This window comes from Nicrophorus vespilloides, unplaced genomic scaffold (genome assembly GCF_001412225.1).
Source record: "Nicrophorus vespilloides isolate i.1.1-1 unplaced genomic scaffold, Nicve_v1.0, whole genome shotgun sequence".
Taxonomy (NCBI): domain Eukaryota; kingdom Metazoa; phylum Arthropoda; class Insecta; order Coleoptera; family Silphidae; genus Nicrophorus; species Nicrophorus vespilloides.
Genome location: NW_017100094.1, coordinates 111,817 through 136,930, shown reverse-complemented (window position 1 = coordinate 136,930; position 25,114 = coordinate 111,817). Strand labels below are relative to the sequence as shown.

Below are 25,114 nucleotides of genomic sequence, written 5' to 3'. Positions count from 1 at the left end.
CACTTGAGTGGGTAGTGATCTTCGAGCCGGACCCAATACTTCAACGACCGGAGCATTGGGACTCTCGACTGCAAAGAGACAGGCTCTACCAACGGATACTTTATCCATTGATTCCGGTGTGATGATTCTGGCTGCAGGAGTAACGACGCATTTGAAAGGACTTCCTGGAACATCCTGTCCATTGAATCGCAAATCAACTGAATGGGCAGTGGCTTCGCGCGGTGTGAAGGAAATAGCGTACGTGTGTGGTCCTTGAGCTTGGGCTGATGTTGGAACTCTTCCACCGTTTACGGTCACCTCTAGATTGCCAGGTCCAGCTTGGCTAGTTTCAACTGATTTCATCCAATAAATCAAACTTAGTTTCTAAATCGCTACTCATGAATTTCTCACCTAGGAATGTGACCGGTTTTCCGACGACTCCAGTTGCGGCTTCTTTGACTTTGATAGCTTGAACGTCGTAAACTTTGGCTGCGTACGGACTACCGGCAGTAGGTATTCCATTGACGCTGACGTTTATCCGATGCTCTCCGACGACCCTGGGTACGAACTCAGCGCGAAACTGAGCGTTGCCCAATGGTTGGACTTGGGTGGGCACCGATTGACCTCCGGGGCCTGAGCCAATTTTCGTTTTTTGTCAAGGATATTAATTATTATAGGGACTGGTTCATTTGGGGGGGAAGTATTGTTATACACGAGGAATGATTCATGAAGCAAATCAGTTAAAGCAAATATGTTATTTTACTACAATTTTGTGCATATGTTTATTTCATCTTGAACGCTTCAATCCATTTCAATAACGAAGACCCATTATCGTTTCACAAGTTATATTTTAACGCGTAGAGTTTTTCACTAACACATTTAAGTATTATATTTTATGTTTAGCACCTATAGCAATCATTTTATTTATTTAAATTATACTTTTACTATTTAGAATCTTATAATTGAAGTATTTAAAATTTAGTAGATAATAATCGCAAAAAACATGTAAAATATTAATCTATTGATATCTAATTAATTACTTGAAAAATAAAAAATATGATCTTGCTAATAAATTTAAAAAAATATCATTCAATTTTGATCCTGTAATTCTAATATATTTCAATATTTATTATTATAATGAATCTTAAATTGAACATATACTAATTAAATCATTGAGAATTTGATGCTAAAATATGCAAAGACATTAACTGTTAACTTTACATATTCCAACAATAGAAGTCATGACCTTTTTTCTTGTTACAAACAATTATGTAAGTTCTGTTGACAAGAAACAAATACATCCGCTTATTAATGAAACGAATTACAAAATGTGTGTGTTATTTTTATACGAAGGCTGAAATTATTTAATTTTCAAATATATTGTACAAAGAACATTTAAGAAAGATGTGTATCATGTTTTTTAAATTAAAGAATAAAAAAAAGAATCAACAAATCATAGGACGAAGATATTTTTGGAAAAAATTGTATATTCGTGAAGAATAATTGTATGAATAGGCAAGGATGACTATAGCACGCTTTAAGAAACAATTCATTGATGAATAATATACAACGTACAAGCAGACCATATTTATATTTAAAACAAAATAAATAACTTTCGATCGGTGCACGAGTTTTGGTTTGAACCAAATTAAGTGGCATATGTCGGGTATAACTTTCACCGCGAATGAGTGGTAAAAAGTAAATGAAAACCTGCAGCGACTAATTGTAACTTTAATTGATTATGGGATAAACCATACGGCAGACGAGTAAATAATCCAATTATATGTATTTTTAAAATAGAAAAGAAAGTTGCCGTACTTAACGAGAAACCTGATAAAATATCACGGAGAACGGCGAACTTCTTCTGTCTATATTATTTCTTATTGCCATTTATTAATTTATTTTATTCTTACTTTTGTGTTTTTATGTAGAAATTAAGTAAACCAACATTATAAATATATTTCTAATTACTATAATTATTTCTATTAATGTATAAAATAGTCCAATCATTAGTCACTTTAAAATATTTGTTAATGATTTATGTTCATAATTTTGTTAAAGTTCCATTTTATATTCAATTTTAAATTCTTACGAAAGTTAACAATAGGTGACTTAAAAACATACTAGTAAAATGTAGTCTCTAGTAGAGTAAAAACTCAAAATATTACATAAGATATATAAATAAATACATATAAATTTTGTTTATTATTATTTCATAAATAATCATTATCAAGTTTTACATTTCTTATTGTTTCCTTTTAGTTACTCAAATAATTAATTATAAAAATGATTAATTAGAATTAATAAGTTCAGTTTAGGGCAGAAAGACCTATGATTAACAGCCCTTTGCAGCAGTTGAATTTTATTACATTTTTGTTATTGCATTAAGTTTTTTTTAATTTTATAATATATTGTTGCAATAAATATTATTATTATTAAGTTCAGTTTTATATTTTTTTCTTGTATCTTTTTCTTCATATTATTTTATATACTTATGATTATAATATGTATACATTACATTAAATTATTTAAAATTATATTTATCTTCAAAATTATTTAAAAGGTTTTGTTTAGATCAATAAGTCAGTACGTTGCTAGAATTAAAAAATAATTTATTTCTTAAGTTTGTTAATAAGTTATTTAAAAAGAACGAAGTTAAAATGTTGATTTTTTATTGTATATTGTAAAATTAATCAGAATATGGACGAGAGAAATCAAACTTGATTAAATAGAATTAAAAATTTTAAAGGTCAGTTCTATAAGTCAAATCGTACAGTTTTTGTTATAAACAAAAGTAGATAGCAATAGTAAAATAAAATGTAATTTAGGTCGTTGTCTCAAAAACTTTCCAAATGCACGTTCGATTTATTCGTACAACTTTTTTTTATTCGATTTTGTAATAGTAAATAATTGCCTAATTTAGCTATTTCCAATTGAATATTTAGACTATGTTTATAATATAAAAATCAGTGGTCACGCTTGGCATATGTTAAATTATATGATATACAGTGGAACCTCGCTTAACGAGTTTAATCTGTTCCAAAATTTCCGGATTTTTACTCGTATTTTTGAAACATATTCAAAAATACATATAATATGTGTACATAAGTTTTAAAAATGATGTAGCGTTATTCGAAACGTCGCTCGTTAAGTCATTTTTCTTACAATTAATTTTTAAGCGAAATTGCGAGGTGCTTGTTAAGCGAGCGTTAATTTGCAATAAAAAATATTTCCTATAATAACTTTAAAAATGTAAATTATTATGTTATTTTTTCAAAGTCAATTTTATATTTTTTTCCGTACTAACAACAAGTGTTAAAAATATTAAAAGATTGATCGATTTATTGATCATAGTAAGAATACTCTATAATTCTAAGAAGTATCTACTAACTGTATGTTAATGTCAACAGGTAAACCTCTTAACTAAAGAATTTATATATAGACTAGATGTCACATATAAGCTAGAAAGGTTTATGGTTAGAAAAACTGAATTCTAATATATAAGTTTTAGATTTATGGTCGAATTGTAAGAAATACAAGTAGCAATACGAGAATAATAGAAGTAGAATACACTAAACAGCCAAAAGCATTATAAAAATCATAATCATACAATGATTTATATGAAGAGACAAATGGGTTAAGCAAAGGAGTACATTCCAAAGGAAATAAACATATGTATAAAAGTTTTGATGTTTCGCAGGCAATATTAGGATAAAAAAAACTATATTAGATTCATAAAAAACAACAATAAAATTAGTAAAATTCGAGTAACATGTTAGTAGAGAGAATAGTGGAATAGAGGGATAATATAGAGACGTGTCTAATACAACAGACGTCTGTGTCCTGAAATCGAGAAAAAGAGAGTGCACATAAATAAAACAGCCAGATGATGCAAAAGAGAAAGAAAACAAACAGAACGAAATGCATGCATATATTTGATACATCTTATCTTAACTTAATATTCTTCGTACAATATTTCAATGATTCATTTTTTTAAGTATAAAGTAGTAAAATAACACACATATTTTGCTTCACATAAATAAATAAACGTACGCACATAATTGGAATGCATTCGACTACGATTTAATCACCCAAAAATTCTACAGGTATTCCAAAAATAAATGGGCGATTAAAAGAATAACCGAAAGCAATTAAAAGGTACTTAATATAAATTTTTAAAAAAATGCTTGAAATGGTTTACATAATATTTTAAGTTTGGAAAAGTTAGAGTATGATATTAGAGTTTGATCTAAGAATATCTTTTAACGGCGAGCTACAAAAGTTATTGGAAATTAGTCGATGAAATAGATTATTAATTACATAAACGTGAATCGACAATGATATGTAAATAAAATAGTGTTCGAATTCGATTTATCGTTTTATTTTTACAATACTTCATTTACTGTCTACATACAACGTTTCCAAACTTTAAATGTCTATATAAAGCATACCATAACATCTTATATACTTTTTTTTAGATAAATAATATGTTCTCACCCTCAACATTGACTTCAATGTCTTCTAATCGTCCCGGATGATTAATTAGAAGTGTGCTGGGTCTGTGCACGGGTCCGGGACCCGGCAGCGTGACGCTTGGTCCAGCACCGCCTCCTCCAACTCCCACGATCAGAGGACACCCAACTACGGGCCTCTTGTTGAAGGCTACATTAACTACGTGATCGCATGCTTCTGCCGGCACGAAGCTCACGGCGAATTTCGCATTGCCCTGAGGGTGCACTTGTGTGGGTATGTTCAACCCTCGGGCGGAAATGGTAATTTCCAAATTTCCTTCTCCCGCTTCGCTCGCATCTACAGAGAAGGTTACCGGTCGTCCCACCGTTCCTCTGGCCACGTGTCCGACGGTCACACGGGTCGAGTCGAAGGCTTTCGCTATGAACGGCGTTCCTTGTACGGGCCTTCCGTTATAATCCACGTTAATTTGGTGGGCTCCGACTTGGTTCGGCGTGAATTCCGCCGTGAACCCGGAGTGTATATCACCGGTAACTTTTACAGGAAGTTCTCCGATCGGTCCTCTCACGGCGACTGCCAATTCTGCAGCGCCACCCCCAGCAACGCCCATATGGAACGAGCTGGGTTGATTCACGGGAATCAGCTCCAGGTGAGATAGGCTCAGTATCACCCTGCTCGTGTCCGTTACGGAGCATACAAACGGACATCCTCGGACCGTTTCTCCGTTAAATTTGATATCGATAAGATGGGGTTTTGCATGGTCGGGCGTAAACGATACCAAGCAACGACCTCCGCCGACAACCTGGACATGGTTGGGTACTTCTCCTTCGTTTATGGATATCTCCAATTGTCCTTCGCCCGCTTGGCTGGCATCAACTGCAAAACAATAAAACCATCATAATATTATCCATTCTACAAAAAAAAATGCATATCGTAACATTTCAATAAACTACAGTGACCTTGCTATCATTATCGTTATAGGAAGTAAAGTATTGAATATTATTAACTCTAAAATACCTGCATCGCTAATCGTATGCAAAATTAAATTACTTTAATTATGAGAACTTTGCTATCTACATTTTTATGATAATAATTAAAATCGTATTATTTTCTAATATCCAAAAAAAAAATTCAAGAATAAAATGAATAAAATTTAGTAACATTGACCTAAGTTTGGGCCAAAAGTTTAACGTCTTAGTTAATTTTAAATTAACATAAAGTGATGTTTTTTCTCGAAATTAATAAAAATATTATAAAAATGTAATTAAAGCATGAAACAACTAAAGCGTCATTATTTTCTGGAATACGTTGAAAGAAATTTAACATTTCGAAAGAATTAAAAAATTGTTAAATAAATTTAAAAATATATAAGTATTAAAAAGTGAATGTGCTTTTCTATTTTGGTAATTTTTAAATAATGAGAAATCCATATTCAATAAATTAAATGATTTGAATGAAATTTCATTGAATTTAAGCGCTCATTCAATTCTAATTTTATTAATTAGTTTTTGAAATTAAATTTTCGATACAAAAAGGAGAAATGTAATGGTTTTTAAGAATCAAATTTTGTTATAATCGATTTAAAGACATTAAATTTCAAATGGGACCGAAAGAAAGTTATACAAAAAAAATGTATATGAATGAAACTAAAAGCGTAAAAAATATTTCAATCAAATTGGAATGGAATAGAAATTAATTGATGAACCTTCCGTCTGCAGAACAGATGGTTCGTTTGTAACATTAAGTGAAAGCAATTGAAGATGATTCAAGAATTGATATTTGAAAAGTACATCGAGCTGGTACTCTACTCGAGATGTGTGAAATGAAATCGGTGTACGTTGTACCGTTCTGTAAATAATGTACCGTAATGCAAAGAACGACAGTTTTAAATATTTAAAGAACAAAAGAATACGGTGAGGACGTGAAGTAGATCTGAGACTAAGTGGAAATAAATTGAATATTATAAAAATCGAAATAATTCCATGCAAAATAATAATGCAACTTGTTTTTCTAAATTTATCTTGAATTACGTATGCTCTAATTAATACGCATGTAATATGTAACAAATGACCTTTAATAAATACATATTCTGTATTTGTATAGTATATACATATACAGTAAAAATAGTTGTATCTTGTTTATCGCATATTTATTATAATAATACTAGTTGCATAATTCACGGAATTACAAATAAACACAAAGCTTCTAGCTGAGGTCTTCTTGTGATAAATGTTATTATCAACTAACATTGCAACAATGATACAATAAACATCCGCTACTGCAATTGCACATTCACATACACAAATTATAACAATTTATATAAACAGTAAGTTTCCCAACATTATAAGAATATCCAAGGTTAAATAAACTTGTACAAGAAAGTGACGCACCCGAAACAAGTAATGTTTTTTTTTAAGAAAGTAATTACCAAAAAAATCATATCATTCTTCAATTCAAAAATTATTTTATTTAAATGTCAGCATAGTTTAACTTAATTAGCATACATTATTATTGCATATGACTGCGTATGACTATATACGTATAAAAATCGAATCTTATTATATAAATGCAACTTATTTTTATATTTTTATTCTTAAGTTGTTATTATTATATTTAAATAACTTTAGTTTTCATTATAAGACTAAAGTCAATTTTAACAAAATGATAGTGTTTTAACAGCTGCAGATGAAAATCTGGTTTAATAATTATATACACTTGATCATTAAAGTTAATGCGTAAACCGTAAATTTTATTAGAAATGTAGTATTGAAATTTTAGTAGAAAGGCGTGGAATTTATTTTCTAGTAACATATTTATTCAAAACTAGCTTAAGTATAGTCAATTTAAAGAAGTAATTTAAGTAGAAAGTGTAAATAAAGCGGAAAACTATTAAGTTGTCACAGTTTTCTACATACATGTGAAATCATCTATATCCAAGTGTTCAACGAACCTCTTTAAAAGATTGTAGAATATTTTCATACCGGAAATTCCATATATGTTTTCATTTGATATATTTAATTTTGGTATTGTAAATTTAAATATAATTATCCAAAAGATGATTCAAGTTTACGTTTTTAATGTAATTTGAATATCGGTAAGAAAATAAAAAAAAAAGGTGAGTGGGTGCGTCAATGAAACGTAACATAGCTATCAACTTGAACTTTTTAAAGCTTCATCATCGATTATAATATTATTTAGATGGTCGTAATTTAAAAAGAAATCCTGTTTGGGATTGTGAGTTTGCACAGAAGAATGTGATTCATTCGAATAAAATTCGTGCATATCCAAATTTAAGAGGATAATTTTTTGAGAATAACAATAGCAAGTCTTTATTAAGTTAGAAATTGATTAAAATAGAAACTGTCTTACCTCTGAATTGGACAGGTTGTCCAACGACTCCACCACTAACATCGGCTACTTGTATGAGTCCAGCATCGTACACTTTGGCGATGAGAGGACCACTAGGGAGTTTCTCTCCGTTCACGTGTACCTCAACAATGTGAGTTCCGACTTCGGTAGGCACAAATTCAACACTTTGCACTCCGGATCTGTTCCCAGGCAAAACGCGAGCCTGCACAGCCCTTTTGCTCGGAGATATTACGTGCACACTCAGATCGTCCGGAGCGGTATTTCCGCTGGTGATGATTTCGAAAACGGCCGCGGTATTGGCTGGCACCAATCTGGTAGATTCGCCCAGAACCGACAAATTCGATGTAGACATTATGTTTACGTGCCACGGACTACCTGGATATTCAAGACATATTCATTTCTCAAGAGTGGTGCACCAGAATAAATTGCATAAATGATATATATCTTATTATTGAGGCGCGATAATTGTAGGAAACGCGCGGCGAAGGTCAAAGAAAATCTCGCTTAATATACTGCTGCTGCTTCTGCTGCTGCTCATACGTCTAACGAGAGAAAATTAATTTCGAGCGTTTTTTTGTTTTCTTTTACCTTGAACATGAATTCAGTTCATCTAGTTAGTACATGTTGAAATGCAATTTATTTCAGGCGGTACCACATCTCAATAAAATAATCACGTCGAACGTTTGGTCTGAGCATACTAACAGTTCGCGCCTCGGAATGTGTTATGCAATTATCCGCGAAAATAATACGAATTTCAATACGACCCGTGAAGAGAAATCTCTTTCACATTGCCGCACACATACACAAATATACACAGAAAGCACAGAAAATTAACGTATGTTAAATGGTCGAAAAAGGAGTGTGACACGGATGTGTTCGAGACCGACACGCGTCTCAGAAGTTCGAACGCTGCGCAAGAACTAGCGACTTAAGCATGGTATGGTATGTAGGTAGGCCGGTAGGCGCAACAATCGTGAATTGTACGGCGTAGAGAGAGGTGTACGGGGAATTTTACCTGACATTCCACCATACAACGAGTCTCTCTCTTCATGCGGAAAGTGATCGTGCCTTTACTTCTTTGCACAGGTCGATGCATTTCATGTACATATACAATCAATTTACCTCGACGCATCCAAGAAAAAAAATTACCTTTACAGGATTGATTTATACTTTCATTCGATACTATAACTTTGCAACTTGCCCTAAGTTCTTCAAACGCAAACATTCCCATATCACATTCCAAAATGCAATAGAAAATGAATAATACCAATCATCCACTTTATAAATGTACATTTCTATTACGTAATAAACATTTATTGACTAAACAAGATTTAATTACTATTTTGGAACATCGTCAATTTTTCTTATTAACTTGAAACTTATTTATTCATCACTTAATACTTTTGAAAAAACGCACAATTTCTGTTCATGTAAAATAATTATTACATTACGTATATAATTACGTATCATTCTTATATTTCATAAAGTGAATAATCAATGCATTATTACATTGATAAATAATATTCAATAATGTTTGGAATCATAGAATCACTATATTCCTAACATTCGCACACGACACATTGAATTTAAAAAAATGCAAACTTCCATTTTTTATAAATGTGTATTTATATTGAGTAATAAGCATTTGTTAATTACGATTTCAAAATATGATTTAAGTACGTTGCAGGAATAAATTTCACATGAGATGAAGTAGCGTGAAAATATGTATTCTTTTTGTACACAATGCAATATACTGGTTGGTTGAGAATCGAAACGTCGCTTATGAAGAGTTTCACTTTTGAAGCGAACGAAACAATATGCAGTATTTAACATTGTCTTTTCATCTGCCTTCATGGAAATTATCATTAATAGTGATTTACAAAAAAAAAACAATCAAAAACTAATCAGAATCATGAAATGATCAAATCACAATTTCATATTGTAAAAATAGTATGCAATTGTATAGTTGGAACGCGTAAGAAATTAAAGAAAGTTCATCTCAAGAAAAATAAGAAAAATAAAACAGAAGACATAAAAAAGACAAGTCGCTCGAATAGGTATAAAACATACTGAATTGTGCGTTTTCTAATTAACGTGAAGTTCTCCTTTTCTGTCTTCTTCTTTTTAGTGAACGCTACGTCAATAAGGATGTCAGTGGGTCGCTCTTCATAGCGGTAAGATGCAACGCTTATGCTAATCCCCTTATTTTGGGCCAATGAACTTTCTAGAATTCGATTCAGTGCGGAGATTTTAGCTCAAGGAATATACTTTCAATTACAATTTTAAAAAAAATCGGACTAAACAAATGCTATTCTAAGGTTGTGTTGCCATTTTAATGTACTGCTTAAATCCAATATGTTTTACAAAATGCCATCGAATCATATATATATAAATACATCAACTCGCTCTTTCTGTTCAGAATTGTTGCTTTATAATACCGTTAGATATTTTATTTACATAACAAAGTGATTTTCTTTATAACATGTTATTCAATCACACTATTCAGCAGTACCTGATAATTACGTCTTAAATAAATCAACATTTGTATAGATATTTATTTGATGTTGACTTCCTGTGATGAACTCACCTTATATAAGCTGGAAAATAATAATTTTGTTGATATTTTGCGGTGCGCTGAAGAATGTGGCGAAAGTCAATACTTTTGTAATTCATTGTAATGAGCAAATGCACGTATTGCATAAGAGCAGAAGCGAGGAGATAATAAATAAGTAATGCGGCAACCTCCGCAATGTTGGAAAATATAATTTAAATTTCAAATTTACAGGCAGTCGCATTTGTATTCCTTCCTACCTACATACACATACTTCGAAAAAAAATATATTCTAAGACTTACCTGGGACAGTTTCACCATTAAATCGAATGTCTACCCTATGTGGCAAAGCCTGATGTGGTGTAAAGGCAGCCTTGAATCTCTGCCCACCCAAACTACGAACACTTGATGTTACCTTACCGCCTTCAACGAGAATCTCCAAATCTCCAGAACCAGCGCCGCTCCCATCAACTGCAAGAAAACAAACATATCATTTATAATTACATAATAATTTGCTTTTAATAAAAGTATTTTATTATTTTTGTCGATTAAGTATTTGATAAATAGATGATCAATATATGATGATATTGATTGTAGACTTTACTATTTAGATTGTTGCACTTTCAACTGTCAACATATGTGAAGTATAAATTAGCAAATAAAATCTAATGAAATAATTTATTGTTTTAATAAATAAGTTTCAAAATACTACAATTTATACATACTTCAATTTGTATATTCATATTCAATTTGTTATGTTCATACAAGTTGAAGTTAATATGTTAACTTACTTTCAAATTCTACAGGTTGTCCAAGTGTTCCATCCGGCACGGGTTGAACCTTAACAGCACTTGCTCCGCCTTTACCTAAACTCCTGAAACCGTAGTTATCAACCTTCTGGGTATAACTCTGCGATTTATGAACACGCTGCGAATCCAATTGACTCTCGTTCTGATTGTACGTCTGCAATTTGTGCACGCGCTGCGTATCTAGCTGGCTCTCATTCAAATTAGCCAACGATTCCAGACTCCTTTCTGATAAGATATTGCTCGTCTTCTTTAAGGCATCCCAGGAATCTCGCCTTGTTGTGCTTCGATCATTAATTTTAATTACCGGCGATGTATCTACGCTATCGAAACTGCTGTTGTAGCTGCGACTCTCGACGATGCTTCGATTATATTTAGATGTAGAATAATTAACGTCTGGACTGCGACGATCCATAGCGGGGCTTCGGGATTCTTGCAAACGTATCGATTGCATTTTATTAGAGAAATCATCCTGCTTTTTGGACGATTCGAAATGAGATCCCATCGCGGGGCTTCGGGATTCTTGCAAACGTATAGATTGTATTTTATTAGAGAAATCATCCTGCTTCTTGGACGATTCGAAATGAGATCCCATCGCGGGGCTTCGGGATTCTTGCAAACGTATAGATTGCATTTTATTAGAGAAATCATCATGCTTCTTGGACGATTCGAAATGAGATCCCATCGCAGGGCTTCGGGAATCTTGCAAACGTATAGATTGCATTTTATTGGAGAAATCATCTTGCTTCTTGGACGTTTCGAAATGAGATTTCGTTGTGTAACTCGATTCGTAATCATCCTTCCTATGAAAACTCGGACTTGAAGCGTATGCTGTCTTTGCGTACAAACTCGGACTGGATGTTTCGTATCTTGATTTGTGCGAGTACTCCTGCTCCTTCCGAACAAAACTCGAATTTGGGCTATCAGTCCTGGTATTTAACTTTTTGCTTGTTATGTAGCTCGGACTTTGTGGACGAGGACTTAGTGGTCTGAAGTAAGGACTTGTTGGTCGGAATGTTGGGCTCTGTGTGCGCGGAGCTAGAGAAGGACTGCTGGCTCTTGGGATGTAGTGAGGACTGTTGTCTACAGGAGAACTAGCTGATAAACGCCTCTCGGATAACCTATGGTAATCTTGAGACAATTTATGTGTCTCCGTTGCGAAACTGGGACTAGCGTTTTGACGGTAATTTTTATTTGTTATGGAACTGTTCAAGTTTGCTGCTTGAACTGTAGTTATGGGACTAGCAGACAGATTACGCGAAATAGGACTTTGCCTGTACGTCGGACTAGAACTTGTCTTGGATCTACGTTGAGTGCCGACTCTCATCATAAAAGGAGAGCCTTTAACATCGTATCCATTGAAGTAGACGTATACCTGTAAACGGCAGTAAATTTAATCAATTTTAATTTCTGCATTTCATATTTTACCCTATGCTTTCCAGGAAGAACTGGCGTAAAATGTACGCGATGCAAATAGCCGTCAGCATCCACCTTCTCCATTCTAGTATGCAACGACTTTTTATCGTGCACCACATCTGCGTAGACTTCTCCTGGTACGCAAACATCGCGACAATCTAGGTCAATAGCGTGAGGCACCATCGGCAACGCACCTTCTAAACCAGACACCACAACACCGTTGGGATCGAAAACTGCGCATGTAAATGGACCACCCTACAAATAAAAGACGTATTAAGTATACATTCAAATGTCATAAGTTTCGTAATAATACTTGGATTTGTTTTCCCTGATACGTAATTTCAATTCTCCATTCACCAGCTTCGTCTGGCTTAAAAGTAGCACTATTTGTACCATCAACAATAGTTAAAGGGCATGCCAAAGGTCGCCCCATTGGGCTGTAGGCTGTTACTAAAATGTCCTCTCGTTTAGGAGCACCTAAACGATAAATAATTATTAATCTTTAGCTATTAATAATATTGATGTATAGTTAACCTGTAGCATTTACTAACACTTGGACTAAAGAACCAAGAGCGCATGGAGCCATATCTGGAGGTAAGACTTCAACGAGCGGCGGTAGAGCCCTGAAATAATGCTTAGAGGATACCTCTTGTCCTTCGTAGTAGACTAATATCTCGTGCATTCCCATTTTCTGTGGCACAAAAGAACCTCGTCCATGCTTCAAAGAACGCTGAGGATACACTTTATTATCAGGACCTCTAATTTCAACTGATAATCTGTCATATGCTAAGGATGAATCCATTAAAGTGACTTGATATTGCGTCTGTAAAAAAAAGATAACCATTGAAAAGAAGTTACATATTGGTGTAGAAATTTACGGATTCTCCGACGCGTCCGGACGTTGATTCCAATTTAACATTGATAAGGTCGTGAATTGGAGGTCTTTCCGGAATCCATTGAAAGTTAGCTGCATAAGCCATCACCCCCAGATGTTCAACATTTATATCGGCCATATCTCTAGCAGACAATATAGGATGTACACCTAATCGTTTTCCCGCCTCGACTGCTTGAGTCAAATTCGATTCCCAATGCGATGGCTCCGTGCGGAGTTTCTCTGGAGCTGCCGAAGATCCTCCCAAAGATCTAATTACCTCGCTAATTACACGTCCATCGTTCCAAGCGGACTAAATAAAATTGGAATTAATTATGAGTCATTTTAACGATTATATCATTGTTACTGTAAAATTCTCGACGGGTCGTTCCAATCTAGAGTTGACCCATCTGAGCGTCGCATGGAATCCGGGCGAACCTGGTTTCATGAAGTACGAAAGGTAAGTCATTCCAGATAATTCGTCGAGCCAAGGAGACGCCAAATATTCTGGTTCCAAGACAGCCGGTATTCCGAGTTCCTTATTAGCGATACTCATTGCCCTTCGGCAATTGTCAATGCCGTCGTGTTTATCTGAAATATGTGTCAAGAAAATGAGGTGAAGTGAAACAGGTAAAACATATTCTGGGAAATGAGCTACGTGCGTGTGATTGTGAGCAGAAGTATACAATTTATACTTTTCTTTTTTCAATAATTAAACTAATTTCAATATTATGCATTAGTTTAATTAATTAATCTCATAACAACATGCTTTGATAATAACATAATTATATGTTGCTCTCTTTACCATAATTTTCTATTATTATATTTTATTGAATCGAGTAATAATTGCGAGTAATTAATGTATATAATTTACCTAATTTTCTCCAATGCGGGAACAATCCTGGTCTACAGTAGTCGACAAGGGCTGACAAAAGAATACCGGAGTTCCAATCCGTTGTCAAATTGTTGACTTTACATTCTGGAAGCACGGCTTGCAGCCAAGCCAACATCAACTTCCTCGGCGGGAATTTGGATCTGCCAATTTGATAACGCACAATCAACGACCATATTAAACCCAAAATCAGTTTCAGGTTTCCATTCACTATATCGACGTTACCTGCAAAAAGAAAAATCAAAGACTTTATTAATAAAAATCAGTTAACGGAAACTCAGTGGGAAAATTGACGCTTTCTTTGAAATAGTGATAAAGCAACAATCGCGTCTCGAGGTGAAGCGCTATAATTAGATTAACAGTGAGTACATTAAAAACACCGTTCTCCTCCATTGTCTACCAATTTCCTTCTTTAAACAATACATATTATAAAAATCATTGAAAGTCCATGAATGCTCCCACGAGTACAAAAATCTTGAACAATCTATAAAAACCGCAGATTGATTTGTTAATCACTGACAATCCAATAAGATTTTATTAAATATAACTAATTGTATTGTAAAACAAAATCTTATGCGATGGCCGGGAATCGAACCCGGATCAACTGCTTGGAAGGCAACTATGCTGACCATTACACCACCATCGCACTTATAAATTTATGATTTTTAATAAACAGGCGTTAACTATTTCGGTTTAATATTTAAAAATCAATTTTTAATATAATATAATGACATTGTAATAAGTATTAATTGCGTGTCATCTGAATGTATCAATATAATTAAATGCGTTCAATGTAGGTCGAGGTTGCTTCTCCAACCTTGAATTGAAATCTCTCGCCGTTCTGCATCTACCTACATTTTTTTTTGTATTTCTCGCAGCCGTCTGCATTTATCATAAATCTCGTCACTGATTTGTAATACAAATATCCGTTTCGGCTGGTTACAGCTCTGATAGTTTGCCATACACCGTAACGCTTTGATTCATATGTTCCATAACAATTCTATAGCTTACCAATGTTAACCAATTTGACTCCATCTTGTTCGATGGCATTTAAGGCGCATGCAACATTCTCCAGGTAGTGATGCTGATTCATAGGTCTTTTATTCCAGGACGGCTTAATTGGATGCCCTTGCAGCTTTTCCACTAAGGTACAGAGACGAACGCCACTGCATAAATCTTGGCAAAGATCAGCCACACGCAAATTGGATGGAAGATTCTCGTTCACCCAATTCCGGAATGTATTTGCTTGTATTTCAACCCACACATCTTCATTTCCTATAATAAATGAAATAATTTATGTAATTTTAATTATAATAACAACATTTTAAAACATATTTAAAGTTGTAAACAAACATATTTTCCAATATAAATTTAATGTAAACTATAATTATTTCTTTTTTATTCAACTAATAATTAAATTGTTGTAGAAATTAAATTTGTATACAAAGTTAGTTTAAATCAAAGCTGTTCCTAATAAAAAAATACATACACAAATGTAATTTGTATAATATATTTTATATGTTTTATTTCATTCCTATCTAATTTGATTGCAATAACCTGGGTTTAAAAAAAATAATGATGTCATAAATTTAAAAAAAAGTGATGTCATGCATGTTCGTTAAAAGAGCAAACTTATATACACAAGAAATAATCGAAAGCAAGTTTTAAAAACTCTTGCACGTTAATTGAGTAAATTATTATGTATGAATATTGATGAACAAATTATAAGGAATTCATTATTAATGATTTTGTTATTGTCGTATATGCAAGTGCATCATTCATTTCATCAAGGAGTAACGTAAACTCCTTGAAGAATTAATGTTAAACAGTTTATAATTAATTAATCTGATGTTAATAATTAAAAGAAAACAACATTTTTTTTTCAATTAGTATAGTTAATTATAATTATTTCCGAATCCGCAAATGCGATGCAAAACCTACGATTTTCGTCACAATAACATACCTTTAATTTGCATACCACGTGCTGCATGTCCTTCTGGACTTCGAGCCAAGAGCCCACTGTGTGATATTTTACCTTCCATTTATGGTTAGCACTGTTTTTAATTTGAAATACACGTAACACCAACTATTTACTTAGAACTGTGCATGACAAATGCATGGACACCGTTGGCCGCCAATCCGCATCTAAGGACACAATTCGCCACCTAAACACATTGAATTTATAATGAATCGCTTGCAATAGTAAAGAGAAATACTTTTAGTTTAATAATAAGTATTATCGACTTGGATATATGTAAAATTGTAATGCAAATATTTAGTTTATGCGACAAAAAGGTGTAAAGCTATTTCCTCCGCGATAAAAAAAAAACGATGTTTTCAAATCAAGGCCGCCCCAAAGTCATTTGAAACAAAGCACATTAAAATTTCGTCGAAAATAATAACAACCATATATCTTCATTTTTCGTGACTCGTTCCCAACGAAACAGGACATTATGTAAGAAATGATTAATGTATACATTTAATGCCTAATTTAGTACGTGTCCGTGAAAATAAAATATAACTAATTAATTAATTACACATTCAATTTATCTTTATAAACTGCTTTATTCTCTGTATATAAATTAATAAATCTATTAAAAATAATTTCGTATCGTCTTAAAATCCATAGTTTTAAATTAGCAATGATTCAATCATTACCTAACTATTTCGAAATTGAATATATTCACACAGTTTGTGTTTTATAAAAAACGATGTTTTTTTTTCTGGTATTTTCTTATGAGGAAATTGCATAAGTCTATTTTGGTTGCTGCTATTCGAAATCGAAGAAATGAATGTATCAATTAAATAGCGTCAAAGGAAATACAATTACCAAAGTTGAAAATTTGCAAGCGATATATTTTATAAACGAAACACTTGTTTATTGTTGAGAATTAACAGTTGCACTTCGAAATAACACCAGCACTCACAGATACACTGTTTGTCCTTAGTAATCCGTACTTTATATATTTTTTGCTACAGTTAAAAGCGACTTGTTTTGCTCGTTTCACGCATTCTAGATGACATGTGTTCATTAATTAGCGCGCAATCTTCTTGGTTTCCTATTGGAATAGGTCCGCACGGTCGGAGCTGTGCAACAGTTGTGGTGTGGTATGGTGGGTACTAACTATAAGGTGAGTAAGGTGTGTTACGTAAGAATAATACCTGTATGGCAGAGCCTGGTCAGTAGAAAGCGGTTTTGATATATTCGCTTTAACAAAATACAAGCGAGAAGCGAAATGCTATAAAAATGAGCACTAAAAACGCGCAGCTTACGATTATTGTAGGATGCTTGTACCTACAAACATTCCCATATTTACATATTACACTTCAAAATCATATTAATTAACATGTTTGACTTGTTTGTTTTCGTTGTTATTCGCATTTAAGTCGATTACAAATATTCTCTCAGAAAACATTGATTGATGTTTTTGTTTGCGATTTACATTATCTGGATGAACAATAAAGTAAAAATTAATTAAGTTGTGTATTATCCTTTTAAGTGAACAATGGATATTTTAATTTAAACGTGCATTAAATTTTACCGTAGGAATGACAATAACACAGTGATTTCATACGCCAAGGAACGAAATAATTGTTTAATATAATTTACTGTTGCGCTATCAAAGCAGTAACTTATAATAAAAGTTTCTAACATAAAATTTGTATTGTATTTAGTCGATTAATTAAACTAATTTTATAATGCTTGGGATATGTATATCATATTCACCCACTCATTCATAATACGTTTTCATTCATTATTTTTGCACAGTCTATGAAACCTTATATAGATAGACACGTCAACTTTTGTTTGAATAATTTAAATAAACTTAAATGTGTACAAATCAATTAAATAATTACATGATATTCAATGTTTAAAAATATAAATGTTCACGAATTCGAACCTAAAAGAGAAAGAACTCAGGTAGTTTTTCTGGTGAAATTCCTGTCTCGTGAAATAATATCATTGTCTCTTCAAGATGTGACTAAAATTCATTTACATACATTATGCGGTGATAACCATATTATTACATTATGACGTTTATTTTATTATTACTTTTGGTATGCATTTATCTCTTGTATATAGTACAACTTTAGTTATAAATGTTTAACTTACAAAATGATATACGTACAAATAACATTTATAATTCTTTCAATGGACTTAAAATTATGAAAATTTGTTTATTAATATTTTCATCATCATTTTATATTGTGCAAAATAAGGGTTTCTAAAAATATAAACTCATAAAATTAACTATTTAACAATATTTTATATCATGAATTCATATAGAATATTTATAAAGAAAATCCATGATATGCAAATAATAAATATGCAAAATAACTTCAAATTGTTATAGGCAACCAAATATACATGTATCTAAAAATGTATTACCTTTTACAGAGACAAATATTTAAGCAAATGTACTTAATTATTGATATTATCTCTTATATTAACTTTAAACCAAGGCTATAATACCTACAATTGTTTTACAGATACTTAAACAGGATTAATAAAATAGTCATAGTTGCATCTCATGAACAAAAATATCTCTCACAACCTTCTTAGAAGTAAAACATATTAAAATACAATATACAGTAATTAAACCTATTTTGTTTGACAAGCAGATTTACAATTTAATAGAACAGAGACAATTGAAAATAGAATTTCTATACTTAGAACTATGCATTATTGAAGGATGTACAATAATAAATAAACATTTTTCATGTAGAATATAATGAATAGATCAACTTATTATTGCATTTTAGGTAGCAAAAAGCGATTGTAAACATCTATTTACAATCTAGTTTCCCATTTATTGATAATTCTATGATACTCATACACGGATATCCTAAAACATACATATCATAAAATATAATTAAGTTTGTTTGTTATAAGTTAAATCTATTTATTCTCGACAATACTAATTATATTACCATGTTGATACAAATGAATAAAGTTCAACCTTGATTATACGACCTGCTTCGACCCACTTCGACCCGAATGGATGTTCGTGTATGTACGATCTATTTTTTAACGTAAGCTGCAATGTGATTGGTCCTCGAAGTCATTGCCTGCCGGCGTAAAACTAAACTATCCTTGGAAGTAAATCATCAAGTGTGAGAGAGATAGCTGAAACGAAGAATATGGTAAATATACAACTGCATATAGCGAAGCGTTAACAGTGAGGACAAATATTTTATAATTACCAAGCGGAACAAGAGACAAAACTGCAATTGTTGCTGTACGTATTATATCAACTCGATACTATATAGAATTATCTTCGTAATAAACATCTATCTCCATTTTAACAGGCCAACTTGCAGCGCCACTTGAAAAAACCGGGTGCGGTAATTCAAAAGCTGCTCACCAGAGGCATAGTACTCGCGTTACCGCATTTTTGGCAGATAATGCTAAAATATCCAACAATTTATATTGTTATAAATGCTAGTGACAATTTGGAATATCCCATAAGCTAAACATTGAGTATGAACAAAACAAGAAGTGGTAAGTACATGAATATTTATAATCCAGCCAGTCAATTAAACATTACATTTATTTCAGTAAACTAAGAGCAAACTACATAAAATGTCTACTGAAGACATTGTGCAGGTGATGGAGGTTTCGCCAGATGTATTTGAAGAATCTGATGCAGAGAAAACTGAGGAGTCCTCAGAGGATGTAAAGGATGCATTAGAAAAAAGTATACACACAGTGGAGATTGTTGAGGAGATAGAAGGTGAGGATGAAGAGGATGAATCCATGAATCCAGAAGTTAATACTTCTGAGTCTCAAGAGTCTGTGGATTCAGAAAACTCCTCAACAAAAACATCGAGAGAACTTAAATCAATACTGGAACTATCAAAAGAAGCCAACCTAGACACTAATATTGTTCATAAAAGGAAGGCTATTGATATGAAGTCTGATAGTGATGGGAGAGAATCTCCTAAAAGAATTGTGGTAATGAAAAAGATTTCATATGATGATTGTGAAACAACACCCAATGAAGAGGAAAATTCCTTCAAAGCCATAGTGAAGAGGAAAAGAGATAGTACTACAGAGAAGGTTGCAGGTGGCGCTAGTGATGAAAAAAGATACAAGAAGGAAATAATGCCAGATTTAAGTCTTATTGAGGTATTAACAACATTTTATTTACATATTACTATATACATCATTACTTGATCCATCAATTTAGTTCATATATTTTTGTTAGAAGCTCTATTTATATCCCATAAATGTTAACCTAAATTTTAGGGGCGGACCTATTGATTTTATGCAGTTAAATAAGATCAACAGTATTTTTAACTTCTTCTGATTTATTTATAACATATTCTAAATCTACATTATGATCATATTTTGTTGATTTATATTATTAGTTTGTGTGTATATATTTCTATATTTTTTTTTTGTCTCTAGAGAAACAAAGATGCTTTTTGTTGGCGTTGTCATAAAAGTGGCGTAAATATATCTTGTGAAGAATGTCCTAGATCTTTTCATACAAAATGTGTAAAAATTACACAACCAAATAGTTTTAAATGCTCAGAGTGTTTAAATAGTAAAAAGACATCATCCATGTAAGATAAATTTGTTACAGATAAAATATAGATATAATAATGTAATTTTGTAGATCACTTTCAAACCTAGGAACTTTATTAAAGTATGCACATAAGAGAATGTTGCAGATAGTTGAAGTAAGTATATATTTTATGTGAAAATCTTATACAAATTGATTACATTTTATATTTCTAATTTCAGTCTGAGCCTTTTTTATACCCTGTAAATGAAGAAGAATTTCCAGAATATAAACGCTATATTGTTAAAGCAATGGATTTGACGCAACTTGGAAAGAATTTGCTTAATAACATATATCTGAATACAAATGCATTTGAAGCAGACACAAAATGGATTTTACATAACAGTATAATATTTAATTCATGTAAGTTTGTAGAGTAGTATTTCTTCCCTTGTTTTGTTAACAGCTTTCTGGATTGGTTTTAATCTTTTATTTTGATTTTTTTTTTTATAAAATTTACATAAAGTTCTATGTTCAGATCAGTCAAAACTGACAACAACTGCCAAGACAATTGTAAAGATCTGCAAGCAAGAAATGTCTGAAATAGAAAATTGTGCAAATTGCTATAGAAATGCCAACACAAAGGAAGATTGGTTTGTGGAAGTGTGCCCAAAGCCTCATATGTTATTATGGGCAAAATTAAAAGGTGTGTTTTAAATTAATAATATTCTTTAATTTATATCATTAACATAATTTAATACTTTAGGATTTCCATTTTGGCCTGCAAAAGCTATGACTGTAAATACTACAGGGATGGTGGATGTGCGATTTTTTGGAGCGCATGATAGAGCGTGGGTGTCGTACAAAGAATGTTATTTGTACTCTGAAAAAAATCCCAACTTAAATCAAATGAAGAAAAATGATATTAAGGAATGTATTAAGGTAAATATATTTATGTGTTATATGTTAATATATTAAATAATTGTCTTTTTAGGAAGTAAATATTTATATAGATAATTTTAAGAAGACATTTGGTAATTTTAAATATGCAGACTATAAAAGTCCTTATAATCCTATAATACATAATTGGGAAGTATATATAACAAAAAATGTATTGCTAAAAGATGAAAAGAAGACTATTTTGAAATCTGATAATCGAACATCTACTCCATTAAGCCACGTTAAATCACCTGCAAACTTAAGTAATGCTTCTAAATCAACAGATGATATTGAGAAAATTAGTGATACTGATGAAGATAGTCATGATACTGAATTCATTGATCCATCAGTGGGACATGTCACAGGTGACAGTCATTTCTTTGATGAATGTGATTTTGATACAGAAGGTAAAATATTATTTATAATTTTTAAACTAAATATTTATTTTATATACTTTCAGAAATGTCAAACGAATCAAGTAAATCTAAAAAACAAACTGTGGCTGATAAAGATAATGCAAACGATACAAGTAAAGTAAGTTTTTCAAACTTATCTGACATTATTGATAATTCTAAGAGTTCAAAAACTTATAGTAAAAAAGATTCAAAATTGAAAATATCTTCAAAATTATTTTTGAACTTAAGTAAAAAAGAAGGAACCAACAAAGATAGTAAAACAAATCATAGTGAAAAAACAAAAGAAGTCACTGACTCTTTGGAAAATTCAGAAAAATGGTTAGAAAAAACAAAATCTGAATTACCCTTGCCGCCGTTAGTACCTATTGGAAAGAAGAAACTTGACTTTGAGGAAAAAGAAATAGTTGATGTGTTATATCCAGAACCTACATGTTCAGATTTGAAGAATAAGATTTCTAATGAAAGTAGTGTCCCATTGCAGAAAGAAATCAATAGAGAAAATGAGGCTGAATTGAACCATATTAATGAAAAGAACATTGATAAAGTTGTGTTAGATAAAAGTGAAGAAAACCATTGTGTTGATACTGTGAAAAAATCTTCCACCAAAGCTATTGTCGAGACTACTGCTAAACCATCCAACTCGGCTGCGGAAAAGAAGACTGAAACAACAAATAACTCGGAAACATCTGCAGAAAATAGAAAAAGAAAGTTAAGTACAGATGATAATACGACATCTAAAAAGACTTTGCGAGTGGTAAATGTGGAGGAATTGGTTGACAATCAATACACGTCACTTCAATCACTTTTAGAAAAACAATTAGTAGCAAAAACTACAGACCTTAAAGAAGTTAAGGAACCTAGCGAATTATGCATGGTAGAAATTAAAACTGAACCATCTGAAAACGATGACGATAGCGAATATATGACCGCCAAGCGACGATTGCTTTCTGCTTTGAATATTTCGGAAAAATTACCTGAAAGTCAAACTCCATCCAAATCAGAAATTAGAACCCGTTCAAAAACTGATGAAAAAGTAGCTAAATTAAGAGAAAATCAAATAAGGAAAGATGAACCCGAAGTAAAGAAAACTGAAAAGAAAGTTCAAAAAGCAACAATAAAACAAAGAGCAAGAAAAACATTTCCAAGTCCACGGCAGCCAGTTCATATAAAGCAGGCAAAAAAACCTATAGCTATTGCAAAGTCGACTACGAATATGACAACAGCTCCTAGCTGCACTATGCCATTACAACAAACGACTGTTTCGAATCCTACTACCTCAACTGCTGTTATAACAACACCGTCTGTTGTTCCCCAAACAAATCCTGGCACAACAAATATGATGATTTTACCACAGCAATTGGTATTACCATCAAATCAAGCTATGCAATATTCCGCAGCAAGTCCATTAATAACGATGGTACCCCATACTGGAACATCATATGCTAACATAATTCTTCCACAAAATCAGAATCTAATACCCAGTTACAATTTCGCATCATTCAACGTTATACCTACTATAAATGATCAATCACAACAACAACACCAACAAATCACAACCCATAATGATACGTTAACAACAGCCACGACAACGATATTGGCAAATCCAATTATCGATTCGATCAATGGAATACCAGATTCTTCGAGAAATATAAATGATGTTTTCCATAAATTGCCACCTAGGTTAAAACCTAGGCCGCCTGGTCCATTAAGCCAACATTTTGAAGAGAGTATACCAAGCTCTGCTGGTCCTGTTACTGCAAAAATTAATTCTATATCGCATAAGGTATTTATCTTAGCTAATCGCATGATGTTTTTTTGTAATATATTTTTTTTTTAGCTAAGTGAATACTTCAGAGGAATGCTTATTGAGACTTTAAGTGATGTTAGTAAAGTAGACAATCCCGAAGCTTCGATTGCCAGTCTGAAATTGGAAATAGAAACGTTAAAACATAAACATAGCGAAGCTCTATTAGAAGTTAAAAAGAATTCCCATACGGTAATCCAAGATATGCAAAGGAGTTTGCAAGAAGAGCGAGAGAAAATTATTCAAGAAACCAAGTCGTCCTGCGAACACGAAGCGTTACGAAGGGTGGAAGAAGCTAAATTAAAGCAATGGTATAGTTAAATATTATAAACTTCAATAGAACAGTATTAACGTTTTAAATTAATTTTTAGGTGTGCCATGTGTCTAAAGGAAGCTCAATTTTATTGTTGTTGGAATACTAGCTACTGTGATTATCCATGTCAAAGTAAGCATTGGTCAACGCATATGTCCAAATGTACTCAAAGTAATAGTACTCAAGGACAAACAAGCTTACCTAATATTACAACGCAACCCCTTATTTTACGACCTACTGCGCCTCCAAAAGGAATGTCTGGGGTAAATTCACTCTAGCTATATAAATAATGTTAAAATGTAATAATAAAGTATATTTTGATTACAGAAAGTAAAAACAACTAAACTGCTTGTAAACAAGCAAACAACAAATAAAATGCCACTAAATATTGTAAAGGTATTTAATTAAATGCAACAGATGGAATTAAAATGTTCAATTTCATTTGTCTGTTGTAGTCAACACCAAATGCAATAACGTTAGTCGAATCAGGAAAATATGAAATATCAGTGGACAATACGAAATTGTTGAATTGTCCGTCATTTTTAAATACTGTACAGTCTGGAATGACAACTAATCAACATGCTTCACCAAAGGTGATGCTACAAAATAAGAGTCCATCAATAAATAAGAATGGAAGTGCTGGTGTAACAGAAACAAATGATAACTAATATCGTTTAGAGACATTTTATTATTAATATTTGAAATATTGATTGACAACATTTTCTTTATAATATATTTCTGTGTATATAAAATTATGCTGATGTTCAGTTGATATACAT

General features: G+C 32.2%; 2 protein-coding genes, 1 long non-coding RNA gene and 1 other non-coding gene across 9 annotated transcripts in view; 1 reads left to right on the top strand and 3 right to left on the bottom strand.

Moving 5' to 3' along the window:
• The window catches only part of LOC108567696 (filamin-B-like), a 27,038-nt gene extending 9,573 nt beyond the window's left edge, over positions 1 to 17,465 (bottom strand). The window contains exons 1-15 of one of the 2 annotated variants that reach the window (XM_017928303.1): positions 17,185 to 17,453; positions 16,318 to 16,519; positions 15,366 to 15,629; positions 14,337 to 14,579; positions 13,830 to 14,053; positions 13,470 to 13,775; positions 13,126 to 13,414; positions 12,905 to 13,068; positions 12,604 to 12,846; positions 11,161 to 12,550; positions 10,673 to 10,840; positions 7,819 to 8,193; positions 4,477 to 5,325; positions 391 to 612; positions 4 to 332 (exon numbers count right to left, since the gene is read on the bottom strand). In XM_017928303.1, the coding sequence (XP_017783792.1) occupies positions 4 to 332; positions 391 to 612; positions 4,477 to 5,325; positions 7,819 to 8,193; positions 10,673 to 10,840; positions 11,161 to 12,550; positions 12,604 to 12,846; positions 12,905 to 13,068; positions 13,126 to 13,414; positions 13,470 to 13,775; positions 13,830 to 14,053; positions 14,337 to 14,579; positions 15,366 to 15,629; positions 16,318 to 16,396 (5,145 nt within the window). In that variant the 5' untranslated portion in view covers positions 16,397 to 16,519; positions 17,185 to 17,453. Of the gene's footprint in view, positions 1 to 3; positions 333 to 390; positions 613 to 3,270; positions 3,823 to 4,476; positions 5,326 to 7,818; positions 8,194 to 10,672; positions 10,841 to 11,160; positions 12,551 to 12,603; positions 12,847 to 12,904; positions 13,069 to 13,125; positions 13,415 to 13,469; positions 13,776 to 13,829; positions 14,054 to 14,336; positions 14,580 to 15,365; positions 15,630 to 16,317; positions 16,520 to 17,184 lie in introns of those variants that run through there. The other variant, XM_017928302.1, reaches the window with a different exon arrangement.
• On the bottom strand, positions 14,929 to 15,000 carry Trnag-ucc. The gene has a single exon. It is a non-coding gene; the product is annotated as a tRNA-Gly (tRNA).
• Positions 17,466 to 19,010: 1,545 nt separating the features above from the next.
• On the bottom strand, positions 19,011 to 19,648 carry LOC108567713. 2 transcript variants are annotated; one of them, XR_001891255.1, is made up of 3 exons: positions 19,560 to 19,648; positions 19,287 to 19,482; positions 19,011 to 19,201 (listed from the first exon to the last, which is right to left on the bottom strand). It is a non-coding gene; the product is annotated as an uncharacterized LOC108567713 (long non-coding RNA). The 2 variants fall into 2 exon arrangements; XR_001891256.1 differs by having other exon boundaries at positions 19,316 to 19,482.
• A 103-nt stretch (positions 19,649 to 19,751) lies between these two features.
• LOC108567711 (protein kinase C-binding protein 1) lies at positions 19,752 to 25,074 on the top strand. 4 transcript variants are annotated; one of them, XR_001891254.1, is made up of 13 exons: positions 19,752 to 19,857; positions 19,915 to 20,484; positions 20,767 to 20,924; positions 20,978 to 21,041; positions 21,106 to 21,286; positions 21,390 to 21,569; positions 21,630 to 21,805; positions 21,858 to 22,209; positions 22,263 to 24,001; positions 24,056 to 24,333; positions 24,394 to 24,598; positions 24,647 to 24,731; positions 24,791 to 24,872. XR_001891254.1 is itself a non-coding variant. In XM_017928326.1 (13 exons), the coding sequence occupies exons 2-13, from the start codon at positions 19,939 to 19,941 to the stop codon at positions 25,001 to 25,003; spliced, it is 4,149 nt and encodes a 1,382-aa protein (XP_017783815.1). In that variant the 5' UTR covers positions 19,752 to 19,857; positions 19,915 to 19,938; the 3' UTR covers positions 25,004 to 25,074. The 4 variants fall into 4 exon arrangements, 3 of the variants coding, with proteins under 3 accessions (XP_017783815.1, XP_017783814.1, XP_017783816.1); XM_017928326.1 differs by having other exon boundaries at positions 21,402 to 21,569; positions 24,663 to 24,731; positions 24,791 to 25,074; XM_017928325.1 differs by having other exon boundaries at positions 24,663 to 24,731; positions 24,791 to 25,074.
• Positions 25,075 to 25,114: the final 40 nt, after the last annotated feature.

What these genes read in the sequence shown, in the direction of transcription:
- LOC108567711 (XM_017928325.1), top strand. Translation starts at nt 19,939, where the DNA reads ATGTCTACTGAAGACATTGTGCAGGTGATGGAGGTTTCGCCAGATGTA. An exon ending in ATATTAAGGAATGTATTAAG is followed by an intron (nt 21,806 to 21,857) that starts GTAAATATATTT and finishes TTGTCTTTTTAG; the next exon opens with GAAGTAAATATTTATATAGA. An exon ending in TTAATTCTATATCGCATAAG is followed by an intron (nt 24,002 to 24,055) that starts GTATTTATCTTA and finishes TTTTTTTTTTAG; the next exon opens with CTAAGTGAATACTTCAGAGG.